This window comes from Mobula birostris, chromosome 4 (genome assembly GCF_030028105.1).
Source record: "Mobula birostris isolate sMobBir1 chromosome 4, sMobBir1.hap1, whole genome shotgun sequence".
NCBI classification, from domain to species: domain Eukaryota; kingdom Metazoa; phylum Chordata; class Chondrichthyes; order Myliobatiformes; family Myliobatidae; genus Mobula; species Mobula birostris.
Window position 1 is genome coordinate 17,127,439 of NC_092373.1, and position 13,599 is coordinate 17,141,037.

The 13,599-nt window shown below is 44.3% G+C and overlaps 1 protein-coding gene across 2 annotated transcripts in view; it reads right to left on the reverse strand.

Moving 5' to 3' along the window:
• Window positions 1-3,207: 3,207 nt before the first annotated feature.
• The window catches only part of LOC140196178 (arylacetamide deacetylase-like), a 57,739-nt gene continuing 47,347 nt past the window's right edge, over window positions 3,208-13,599 (reverse strand). For both annotated transcript variants that reach the window (XM_072254946.1, XM_072254945.1), the window contains exon 5: window positions 3,208-5,889. In XM_072254946.1, coding sequence (XP_072111047.1) covers window positions 5,278-5,889 — 612 coding nt within the window. In that variant the 3' untranslated portion in view covers window positions 3,208-5,277. The remainder of the gene's footprint in view (window positions 5,890-13,599) is intronic.

Here is a 13,599-nt window from a genome sequence, read left to right on the forward strand (position 1 = left end):
TTTATTATTCATCCCTCTGTGCTTCGGAACACGGTCCCAGTTTAAACTGAGCAACATTAGTGGGTCTGATATCACACACAGGCCAACACAGATGAAGCCATCCTTGAAGGATATTAGCAAATCGAGTAACATTTCTATACAACACTCTGGTAGAGTCATACCTATCATTCATTCATTTGTTACGTGCCAAGTCATATGACATGGGCGACCATGGTCTTTCCATGAAGATCATGGTTGTGGGCAAATTCTTCTACAGAAGTTGTTTGCCATTTCCTTCTTCTAGGCAGTACCTTTACAAGACGGGTGACTCCAGACGTTATCAATACTCTCCAGAAACTGCCTGCCTGGCATCAGTGTTTGCCTATAGAACTTGTGATATGCAACAGCTGCTCATACGACCATCTACCAGCTGCTCCCGTTGCTTGATGTGACCCTAATTATGTGGGGAAGGAGGAGGCTAAGCAAGTGCTACCGGTTACCCAAGGGTGATCTGCAGGCTAACAGAAGGAAGGAGCTCCTTACACCTCCTTTGGTAGAAACCTGAATAGCTGTCATTATCAAGATTATTTCTTAAACCATGTTTGAGTAAGGTCAGAGTTCAATTCCCGCTGCTATCTGTAAGGAGTCCATACGCTCCCTCCATGACTGCGTAGGTTTCCTTCAGGAGCTCTGGTTTCCTCCCACTTTCCAAAGACATTAGAGATAGTCAATTGTGGGCATGCTATGTTGGTGATGGAAATGTGGCAATGCTTGCAAGCTGCCTAGCACAACCCTTGCTGATTAGATCTGACGCGAAGCATTTCATTATATCTTTCGATGTACATGTGTCAAATCTCTTTATCTCCTTGAATGTAAATTTTGCAACTGCAAGGGTGGCATCAACGGCCCAGAACTCTAGTCACTGGTTCAGTGAATCTGATGGATTACTGCACAAGTTGATAAAATGGTTAAGAAGGCACATGGTGTGTTGGCCTTCAGCAGTCAGGGAACTGAGTTCGATAGCCACGAGGTAATACTGCAGCTCCGTAAAATGCCGACCATGCTTGGAACAGTCATAGTCATAGTCATACTTTATTGATCCCGGGGGAAATTGGTTTTCGTTACAGTTGCACCATAAATAATTAAATAGTAATAAAACAATAAATAATTAAATAGTAATATGTAAATTATGCCAGGAAATAAGTCCAGGACCAGCCAACTGGCTCGGGGTGTCTAACCCTCCAAGGGAGGAGTTGTAAAGTTCCATCACCAACATAGCATGCCCACAATTGACAGGAATGACTTCCTATGACGCTCAGTGCTGCATCTCGGTGGAACGAGTCTCTGGCTGAATGTACTTCTGTGCCCACCCAGTACATTATGTAGTAGATGGGGGACATTGGCCAAGATGGCATGCAACTTGGACAGCATCCTCTTTTCGGACACCACTGCCAGAGAGTCCAGTTCCATCCCCACAACATCACTGGCCTTACGAATGAGTTTGTTGATTCTGTTGGTGTCTGCTACCCTCGGCCTGCTGCCCCAGCACACAACAGCAAACATGATCGCACTGGCCACCACAGACTCGTAGAACATCCTCAGCATCATATTCCGTTCCAATTACTTCATTATAGAAGGGATGTGAAAGTTTTAGAGAGGGTGCAAAGGAGATTTACCAGGATGCTGCCTGGATTAAAGAGTATGCCTTATGACGATAGGTTGAGTGAGCTCGAGTTTTTTCCTCTTTGGAGTTAAGGAGGATGTGTGGTGACTTGATAGAGGTGTACAGGTTGATATATAGAGAGCCAGTGCCTTTTGCCCAGGGCACAAATGGCTAATATATTTTTTTTTTTTACAGAGAGTGGTAGGTGCACAGAATGCATAGCCAGATATGGTGGTAGAGGCGCATTTAAGAAATTCTTCGACAGGCCCATGGATGAATGAAAAGTAGAGGGGAATGTGGGAGGGAGGGAAGGGTGAGATTGATCTTAGAGTAGACCAACAGTTCAGCACAACATTGTAGCCTGAAGGGCATGAACTGTGCAGTTCTGATCAAGATGGCGCCAAGTTGTAGTCTCCATCGAGGTCATGGTTCAGATTTAGTTGTTGCATTTAAAGTCTTTTAGGGATGGTTCAGGGGACAGAGAGGGAAGCAGGGTGTTAGCCTAGGGTTTAGAGATAGGCCGGCGGGAGAGTTAGAAATCAGACTAAATTCTGCATTTGATGGCCAGACACATGGACATGTGATGGAGGACATTCATGATTGTATGTCGAACCAGCAGGAGGATTACAAATACCTGGGCATATGAATTGACAATAAACTGGACTGGTCAAAGAACACTGAGGCTGTCTACAAGAAGGGTCAGAGCCATCTCTATTTCCTGAGGAGACTGAGGTCCTTTAACATCTGCCGGACGACGCTGAGGATGTTCTACGAGTCTGTGGTGGCCAGTACGATCATGTTTGCTGTTGTGTGCTGGGGTAGCAGGCTGAGGGTGGCAGACACCAACAGAATCAACAAACTCATTCGTAAGGCCAGTGATGTTGTGGGGATGAAACTGGACTCTCTGATGTTGGTGTCTGAAAAGAGGATGCTGTCTAAGCTGCATGCCATCTTAGACAATGTCTCCCACCCACTACATAATGTACTCAGACGGAAAGAGAACCTTACACCCTCTTTGATAATGGTAGCATGCTAACAGTGGTTAGCACAAAGCTTTACAGTACAGGCGACCCGGGTTCAATTCCCAATGCTGCCTGTGAGGAGTTTGTATGTTCTCCCTGTGACTACTGGGTTTCTGGTTTCCTCTGATAGTCCCAAGACATACTGGTTGATAGGTTAATTGGTCATTGTAAATTGTCCCTTGATTAAGCCAGGAATAAGTTAGGTGATTGCTGGTCAGTGCACCTTGAATGGTCAAAAGACCCTGTTCTGCACTGTATTTCAATAAGTAACACCCATACATAATTATAAAAAACTGTATTATATTTTGCAATGTACTTCTGCCGCATTACTACAAATTTCAAAACATATGGCAGTGATATTAAATCTGATTCTGCCCCCAGCACATCCTTGAGTGTGTTGGTTGTGAATACAAATGGTGTATTTTGCTGTATGTTTGGATCTACATGTGGTAAGAAATCTAAATCTGAATCTGAATCTCTAACATATCTGTGTTCTCAGGAAAACAACAAGATTGGAGACATTTGAACCAAGAAAGGGCCTTTTCACACAATAGTTTATTCATCATGATACAAATAGGGCAGGTGATATACACACAGAACATATCAATAGAGAAATGGAGTTGATACACAGCATGGAACTTGACTATTACCCCATTGCAGTTAACCTTCATCAGGAGTACAGTGATAGTGGAAAGGCTTTCAGTACCTGAACAACTTAGGTGGGCATTGTATAGTGGGAGGGGCTGGATTTTCTGGTGTTATGGTGGGAGAAGGTCGTGAGCAACGAGGCATTCAACTGGTTTGGGGACCACCAAGCTTTGATGCATGAAGATAGGTTGCTTTCTCTTGTGCATCTATAAACACTGGTGAGTGTCAATATGGACATTCCAAATTTCACATCCCAACTGTTGTCATAAGCATACATTAATTTTCAGCTCTGACATAGACATTGTGCTATCAAAGTCTCAGCATTGTGAAGGTTATATCACAGCTTGTGAGCTTTTGGAATGGATGCAGCAGAAATGATTACTTTCTGAATGAGATTGTCAGGTAAGAAAGCTGAATTGATTCGGACAAGTCTTTTCATTCCCTTGGGTGGAATGTTAAGAAATGATCTGCTGTTTGAGACAATTGGTAAGTTAAGCAGGCAGGTCTCCTCTGGAAGGACAGGGAGATGGAAGCTTGAAGCTGGAACCAGGTTATCCAGTGGCAATGACAGGACGCTAACTCTCCCCCAAAAAGCCAGGCATTAAAGAAAAGTTCAAAACTGAAATAATACACAAAATACTGGAAACACTCAGCTAGTCAGACAGCATCTGTGGAGATAAAATCACAATTAATATTTCAGGTCAATGATGTTCTATCAAGTTACCAACCTGACATGATGGCACTGCTTCTCTCCACACAAATGCTGCCTGACCTACTCAGCATTTTCAGTTTTTCCACAGATTTCTAGCATCTGCAGTATTTTGCCTTTTATACTATCAGGTCTGAACCTGATAGATGTTTGTTAGACAAACAAGCGGTATCCAACCAAGGCAGTGAAATTAGCTGATAAAAACGAGGAGTTGAGGGTTATGGGGTGGTGGTGGGGGAGCGAACTAGCACAGAAGAGGAGATGAGGTCAGCAGAAATCTGCCATGATCACATTGAATGATGGAGCAGGTTTGAAGGCCTGAGTGGCCTACACCTGCTTCCAGTTTCTTGTGTTCTTATTGAATGGTAGGGCAGGCATGAACACCCTTCTTCCATTTATGATTTTGGAGAGGGCAAATTGGGAAGATGGTACATTATGCTGTAGTTGTACAAGACACTAGTGAGGCCACATTTGGAATACTGTGTTCAGTGTTGGCCACCCTGTTATAAGAAAGATAGCATAAAGCTTGAAACAGTGCAGAGGAGAGTCATGAGGATGTTGCTGGGACTTGAGGAACTTGAGTTATGAAAAGAGGATGAGTAAGTGTGCAACAGAAATAGGGGGGATCTTATCAAGATGTGTACAATCATGAGGGGCATAGGCAGGGTCAATGTTCACAGTCTTTTCCCCACAGTTGGGGAACCAAGAACCAAAGAGCTATAGGCTTCGGACAAGAAGAGATAAAGTTAATGGTAAAACCTGAAGGGGAAGTTTTTCACTCAGTGGGTGATCAGTTTATGGAATGAGCTGCCAGAGGGAGAGGCTGAGGAAGGTACATGAACAACATTTAAAAGGGACATTTAAGTGGGAAAGGTTGAGAATTATATGGGCTAAACACGGGCAAATGGGACTGGCTTAGATGGGAGTCTCGGTCAGCATGCAGCAATTGGGCCGAATGGCCTCTTTCTGAGCTGTATGGCTCTTTGACTCTGTGGCCTGGTTTGCATCCGTTCTTGAGCCACGTGACATCAACCTCCCCACTCTTCCGTACCTAGTAAGCTTCTTTTAAATATTTTAATTCAAGTGATTAAAATCCCTGACTAAAAGCTCCTCAGTAAAACGATATTTTAGATACAATGATAATCAGGGAAGTGGATCATTAGGAGAAAAAAATCACTTGCTGATAATCCACAGGTATGGAAGTAAGGTGGTAAATAGTGGGGGAGGGGGGAGTGAGAATTAAATGAAAACTCTGTTTATAAGTTTTCCCGCAGCCAGTCAATGTAGCGGTCCATCAGCTTGTGGCCAATGGCGAAATTGGTCGGCCACGTAATGAACATCAAGACACCATGGAAGCAGTCCTCGAAATGCTCGAGGGCTACTTGGACACCGGCTCGCTGCAGTCTCGTGGCATACATGGTCCCATCATCTCTCAGAACGTCAAACTCACAGGTCATGATGAGGGCACGGGGAAGCGCCCTGAGCTCCTTGTCCTTGGCCAAGAGTGGAGCAGCCCTCGGGTCGAAGACCCCGGGGACCTTTGTGTGGGACGTCCCCTCATTCCCTCGAGTGGGTAGCATGTATTTGTACTCTTTCCTGAATTTCTCTGGCAGAAGGACGCTCCAGTTCACCAGGCTGCTCAAGTCTCTGGCTTCAAGGCCAGTGTGGGCATTGGCCACCATGGCCTCCAGCAGTGACTTGTCTCGACTGAAGTATTCACTCCAGAACCTGACCATTAGGTTCTTGGGCAGGATGGGCATGTTCTCATTCTGCTGGTAGGAAGGAGTATTGAAATCGATGGTCTGAAGTGCAGGGTACACCAAGGCTTGAATCTTGATTTCAACTTCAACCCCAGGCTCTTCCTTGATCTGCAAAACATTTCTGTCATTACTTGGTGCCCGTCACTGACAGGGATGCCTAAATGTGGGTTCTTTGGACCCCTCGGTGATTCACCACAAGACCGTAAGATACAGAAGCAGAATTAGGCCATCCGGCCCATCGAGTCTGCTCTGCCGTATTATCATAGCCAATCCATTTTCCCTCTCAGTCCTAGTCTCCTGTATTCTCCCCATATTCCTTCATGACCTGATTAATCAGGAACTTATCAACGTTTGCCTTAAATATACCCAATGACCTGGCCTCCACAGCACCTACGGCAATGAATTCCATAAATTTACCACTCTCTGGCAATATCGGGGTCCAGGCAGAAATAGGTTGGGAACCCCTGCTGTAGAACATAGTACAACAAGGCTCTGGAAAGACCCTTCTACCTACGATGTTGGGCCAACTCTTTAATCTACTCCAATCTAACCCTTCGCTCCCACAGAATCTCATTTGTCTTGCATCCTTATACATGCCTGTAACAGTCTTTTAAATGGCACTAATGTACTTCCTACTTATTAGTGGACATGGTACAAATGAAAAACTATAACTACCTTCCTATATCTCTCAAACTCACTGGCCTAACAACACAATTACAGCAGCAACAAGAGCAAGCAGGATTCCAGCTCTCACCGCACCCCTACCACCCCTAAACTTTCCACATGCAACATGCTGGTCACCGATCACTCTATGAACTTCTGCAGATGTCCTGTTGAAAGTGTCCTGACTGAGTGCATCATGGTCTGGTATGGCACTTCGAGTGCGCAGGAATGCAAGAAGCTGCAGAGAGTAGTGGACTCTCCCCAGTGCAACATGGGCATCTCCCTCCCCACCATCAGTAGTATCTGCAGGAGGAATTGCCTTAAGGTATTTCCAGTTTCAAATGGAGCTGGTGAATCTCAGTGGCTTCTGGCTGGTGGCCAGTGAGTCAAGGAAACCAACTAAATACTTTGTTAATCTCTCTCTTTTTCTGGCAAACGATTATCGCAAGCTTCTCTTTGGACTTGGAGTCAATTTGATGAGGCAGAACCAAGTCGAGGCGAGGCAGTGGGTCCGTCACTGAGAGTGAGGAAGACCCAGGGATCAATCGATTTAAGCACCAAGCCAAATCGGAAAGGTTGGGGCAACACACACAACATGATGGAGGAATTCTACAGGCCAGGCAGCATTTATGGAAAAAAAGTACAGTTGATGTTTTGGGCGACTCTTCAGCAGGACACTGCCTGTCTGCTGAATTCCTCCAGCATTTTGTATGTGTTGCTTGGATTTCCTGTATCTGCAGATTCTCTCTTGCTTTTGATCAAAAAGGTCAGGTACAGGCCAAATCAAGGTGGCAGGGACCAGGCTCCGGGGCGCAGAGAGGTGACTGAACCCGATGCTTGGACATCGATTTAGGCACCAGGCCAAGATTGAAAAGGTCAGGGTGTCGGGTCCCGAGGCCAGGGATGGGCTAGTTCCGCTGGCTGCCACATGGCGTTTACTTGGCTCTGCACTGAACTAAGGGTCTCAGATGTATGATTTGTTTTTTCTCTCCCTGTCTGCATATTGGGTGTTTGACGTTCTTTTTTTATGAATTTTTTTGGGTTTCTTTGTTTCATAGCTGCCTGTTAGGAGACGAATCTCAAGGTTGTATGATGTATCCATACTTCGTTAATAAATGTACTTTGAACTTTGACTTTTAAGAAGGCAAAGGGTTCATCATCAAAGATCCCCATCCAGGTCATGTCATCTTCTTGCAGCTGCCATCGGGCAAGAGGTACAGACGTCCTATACAACTACTTTCAAGAACAGCTCCTTCTCTTCAACCATCGGGCTCTTGAACCAGTCTTATTCACTACGTCAGTCTAACAACGCTATGGTCACTTTGATCCCCTGGCGCTAAATGGACTTGTTTTTTTTGTTTTAAGTTGTGTTCCTTCTTGTAAAACCTGGGTATATAATTTGTGTTTAATTTATGTTTTTTTTATTGTGAATGTTCCTTGTATACTATGTATCTGTGATGCTGCTGCAAGTAATGTCTTCATTGTACTTGTACATACATACATATACTTGTGCTAATGATGATAAACTTGACTTTGATAAGTAAGCTGAAAGTTGGAATCTTCTCTTCTTCTGCGGATGAGTCCCACTTCAATAAAACATGCAAAGCTCAACCAAATCCAGGACAAACAATGCACAAAAGGCATGGAGGGGAATAAAGAGTCAACGTTTTGGGCTGAGACTCTTCATTATGACTGGAAAGGAAGGGGGAAGAAGCCAGAATAAGGAAGAGTGGGAAGAGGAAGGAATACAAGCGGGTGAGGGGAAACAAAGATGGGTGGAGGAGGGAGGATAAAGTGAGAAGCTGGAAGAGGAAAGGGCTGAAGAGGAGAATGAATCTGACAGGAGAGTGGAAAATAGGAGAAAGAGAAGGAAGAGGGTCACATCTTATACATGTTAAGGATGATAATTGTGGGGAGACTCCCGTTCAGGACCAGCTGTTGTCCTGCTCCAGATGTCTACTGTCATTGCTCAGGGAGGACTAGGAGGGAAACAGCATTCACCTTTTTATTCTAGCTTCTTCCCCCTTCCTTTCCAGTCCTAATGAAGGGTCTTGGTCCAAAATGGCAACAGTTTATTTCCCTCCATAGATGCTGCTTGACCTCCTCAGTTTCTTCAGCATTTTCTGTGTACTGCTCTGGATTTCCAGCATCTGCAAAATCTCTTGAGTCTAGTAAAAATATAGCTAATTTTCTCCATGTTCTATTGTCTGGCTGGATTTCTGCTTGTTAATTCCTGGAACTTGATACCTGACAAATTTCTTGGTATTCTTGAGTAGGTAACCAAGAGAGCCAATCAGGCATCATAACAGGAGTGCGAGAAAAAGAGACGATTTCACACAGGTCCGCAACTGAAGATTTGAAAAAAACAGTGCTTTATGGAAGCTTTTGGAATTTGAACTGTGCCCAATCAGTATTCATTAGCAAGGGCAAATAAATATAAAGCAGGGGCAAGCAGAGCAGCCATTGTTGGAGTGGGCTGGTATTAGAGTGGAGAAGCTTTGGCTCACCAGACTTAGGCGAGATCAAGCTTGAGCGAGTTTAGTTTCTGCTTCTTCTTTATTCTTCATTTCTTGTCTGTGAGGACAGAGTTAGTGCAGTGAGAATGGCTCCACAGGTGGTGCTGTGTTCATTGTGCGCGATGTGCGAACTTGGGAGACCTACAGGGTCCCAGATAATCACATCCACACCAGGTACACTGCGATGCAGCTCCTCAGAGAACATATTGAGGAATAGGAGCAGCGGCTTGATGATCTTCGGTTCATATGGGAGACCAAGGAAATGATACTTAGGAGCTACAGAGAGGTAGTCAGCTCTAAGTAGCAAGAGGCAGGTAACAATGTGACTGTCAGGTGAAGGAAGGGGAATGGGCAGCCAGTACAGAATAGCCCTGTAGTCATTTCCCTCAACAATCAGGATGTGGTTTTGGACACTGTCAAGGGGGATGATCCACCAGGGGAGCTTCAGTAACCTGGCACTATGGCTCAGAAGAGAAAGGAGGTGAAGCAGACTGACAGGAGATTCTATAGATAGAGAAATAGAAATGAGATTCTGTGAATGCGATAGAGATACCGGATGGTATGTTGTTCCTTCCCAGGTGCCAGCATCAGGGGTGTCTTGGATCAGGTCCATGGAATTCTTAAGGGGAGGGAATCTTGGTTCATGTTGATACCATTGACATAAGTAGGAAAGGCAAGAAGGTCCTGGAGAGAGATTCTAGGGAGCTAGTTAGAAAGTTGAAAAACAGGACCTTCAGGGTAGTTATCTTTAGATTGCTGCCTGTACCATGCTCCAGTGAAGGTAAGACTAGGACAGATTGGCAGATAAATGCATGGCTGAGGAGCTGGTGCAGGGGGCAGGGGTTCAGATTTATGGATCATTGGGATCTCTTCTGGGGAAGGTATGACCCGTATAAAAGGGGTGGGTTCTACCTGAATATCCTTGCAGGCAGGTTTTCTCAAGTTGTTCGGGAGGGTTTAAAGTAATTTGATAGGGGAATGGGAACTATAGCAGCAGGTCTGAGGATGGGGCAGTTGGTTTACAAACAGAGGCAGTATTTAGTGAGACTGCTAGCAAGGACAGGCTGATTATAGGGCAAAATTACAGTCAACAGGATGGTAAAATATAAATGTTGGACAAAATCAAAAAGGGTGATGAATACAGGACTGAAGATGTTTTATCTAAGTTTATGCAATATGTGGAATAAGGTAGATGAACTTGTAGCAGTTTGTAATTGATTTACTTTTCTTTTCTTTTCAACATTATCATGTATTGCATTGTACTGCTGCCAATAAATTAACAAATTTCATGATGGTTACCAGTGACATTAAACCTGATTCTGACATTCTGGGCATCGCTGAGTCGTGGCTGAAAGAAGATTACAGCTGGGAGCTTAACATCTAAGGATACACGTTGTATTGAAAGGACAGGCAGGTAGGCAGAGGGGATGGGGTGAGTCTGTTGGTAAATAATGAAATCAAATCCTTAGAAAGAGGTGACACAGGATCGGAGAGTGTAGAGTTGTGGTAACTCTAAGAAACTGTGAGGGTACAGAGACCCTGATGGGAGTTATATACAGGCCTCCAAACAGCAGCAAAGATGTGGGCTAGAAATTACAATGGGAAGTAAAAAATGCATGTCAAAAGGCCAATGTTACGATAGTCATGGGGATTTCAATATGCAGGTAGACTGGGAAAATATGCAGGCTAGTGCTGGATCCCAAGAAGCATAATTTGCAGAATGCTTACACAATTGCTTTTCAGAGCAACTTGTGGATGAGCCCACTAGGGACCCAGCTATTTTGGATTGGGTGTTATGCAATGAACTGGAATTGATTAGACAGATTAAGGTAAAGGAACCTTTGAGGGCTGTGATCATAATATTATAGAATTCACAGTGAAATTTGAGAGGAAGAAGCTAAAGTCAGATTTATCAGTATCACAGTGGAGTAAAGGAAATTATGGAGGCATGAGAGAGGAGCTGGCCAAAGTTGATTAAAAGGAGACACTAGCAGGGATGATGGCAGAGCAGCAATGGCTGCAGTTTCTGGGAGAAATTTGGAAGGCACGGAATAGATAAATCCCAAAGAAGTATTCTAAAGGCAAGATGATACAACCATGGCTGAGAAGGGAATTCAAAGCCAACATAAAAGCCAAAGAGATGTAGGTTAAAGGATTAAGAAGCTTTCAAAAATTAACAGAAGGCAATTTAAAAAGTCATAAATAAGAAAAATTGAACAGCCAATATTAAGGATACCAAAAACTTCTTCAGATACTGTATATATAAAGACTAAAAGAGAAGTGAGAGTAGGTATTGGACCACTAGAAAATGATGCTGGAGAGGTAGTAATGGGGGGAAAGAAAATAGCAGACAAATTGAATAAGTATTTGTATCCCTTTTCACTGTGGATGCCAGCAGTATGCCAGTGGGTCAAGGGTGTCAGGAGGCAGAGGTGAGTGAAGCTGGCATTATTAAGGAGAAGCTACTTGGAAAACTGGAATGTCTAAATCACCGGGACCAGATTGTCTACACATCAGGGTTCTGAAAAAAGTGGCTGCAGAGATTGTGGAGGCATTAGTAATGATCTTTCAAGAATCATTAGATTCTGGCAAGGTTCCAGAGGACCGGAAAACTGGAGATATCACTCCACTCTTCAAAAAGGGAGAGAGGCAGAAGAAAGGAAATTATAGCCAGTTAGTCTGATCTCAGTCGTTGAGAAGATGTTCGAGTCCATTGTTGAGGATGTGGTTCACAGATATTTGGAAGCACATGGTAAAATAGGTTGAAGTCGGCATGGTTTCCTTATGGAAAAATCTTGCCTGACAAATCTGTTAGAATTCTTTGAGGAAATAACAAGCAAGATAGACAAAGGAGAAATGATGGATGTTGTGTATTTGGATTTTCAGAAGGCCTTTCACAAGGTGCCAAACATGAAGCTGCTTAACAGGTTCAGAGCCCATGGTATTACAGGAAATATACTAGCATGGTTAGAACTTTGGCTGATTGGCAGCAGGCAAAGAGTGGGGATAACGGGAGCCTTTTCTGATTGGCTGCTGGTGACCACTGGGGTTCCGCTACTGTGAATCTGTGTTGGTTCTGCTTCTTTTTATGTTGTTTGTTAATGATTTGGACAACAGAATTTTGGTTTTGTGGCCAAATTTACAGATGGTACGAAGATAGGTGGAGGGACAGGTAGTGTTTAAGAAACAGAGAGCCTACAGAAGGACTTAGACAGATGAGGAGAATGGGCAAAGAAGTGGTAGTGGGAATAGCGTCAGGAAGTGTATGGTCATGCACTTTGATAGAAGAAATAAAAGGATAGATTATTTTCTAAATGGAGAGCAAATTCAAAGATCTGAGGTGCAAAGGGACATAGGAGGCCTACATAGAACATAGAATAGTACAGCACAGTACAGGCCCTTCGGCCCACAATGTTGTGCCGACCCTCAAACCCTGCCTCGCACATAACCCCCCACCTTAAATTCCTCCATATACCTGTCTAGTAGTCTCTTAAACTTCACTAGTGTATCTGCCTCCACCACAGACTCAGGCAGTGCATTCCATGCACCAACCACTCTCTGAGTAAAAAACCTTCCTCTAATATCCCCCTTGAACTTCCCACCCCTTACCTTAAAGCCATGTCCTCTTGTATTGAGCACTGGTGCCCTGGGGAAGAGGCGCTGGCTATCCACTCTATCTATTCCACTTATTATCTTGTACACCTCTATCATGTCTCCTCTCATCCTCCTTCTCTCCAAAGAGTAAAGCCCTAGCTCCCTTAATCTCTGGATCATAACACATACTCTCTAAACCAGGCAGCATCCTGGTAAATCTCCTCTGTACCCTTTCCAATGCTTCCACATCCTCCCTATAGTGAGGCAACCAGAACCGGACACAGTACTCCAAGTGTGGCCTAACCAGAGTTTTATAGAGCTGCATCATTACCTCGTGACTCTTAAACTCTATCCCTTGACTTATGAAAGCTAACACCTCATAAGCTTTCTTAACTACCCTACCCACCTTTGAGGCAACTTTCAGGGATCTGTGGACATGTACACCCAGATCCCTCTGCTCCTCCACACTACCAAGTATCCTGCCATTTACTTCGTACCCTGCCTTGGAGTTTGTCCTTCCAAAGTGTACCACCTCACACTTCTCCGGGTTGAACTCCATCTGCCACTTCTCAGCCCACTTCTGCATTCTATCAATGTCTCTCCGCAATCTTTGACAATCCTCTACACTATCTACAACACCACCAACCTTTGTGTCATCTGCAAACTTGCCAACCCACACTCTACCCCCACATCCAGGTCGTTAATAAAAATCATGAAAAGAAGAGGTCCCAGAACAGATCCTTGTGGGACACCACTAGTCACAACCCTCCAATCTGAATGTACTCCCTCCACCACCACCCTCTGCTTTCTGCAGGCAAGCCAATTCTGAATCCACCTGGCCAAACTTCCCTGGATCCCATGCCTTCTGACTTTCTGAATAAGCCTACCATGTGGAACCTTACTAAAATCCATGTAGATCACATCCACTGCACTACCCTCATTTATAGGTCTGGTCACCTCCTCAAAGAACTCTATCAGGCTTGTTAGACATGATCTGCCCTTCACAAAGCCATGCTGACTGTCCCTGATCAGACCATGATTCTCT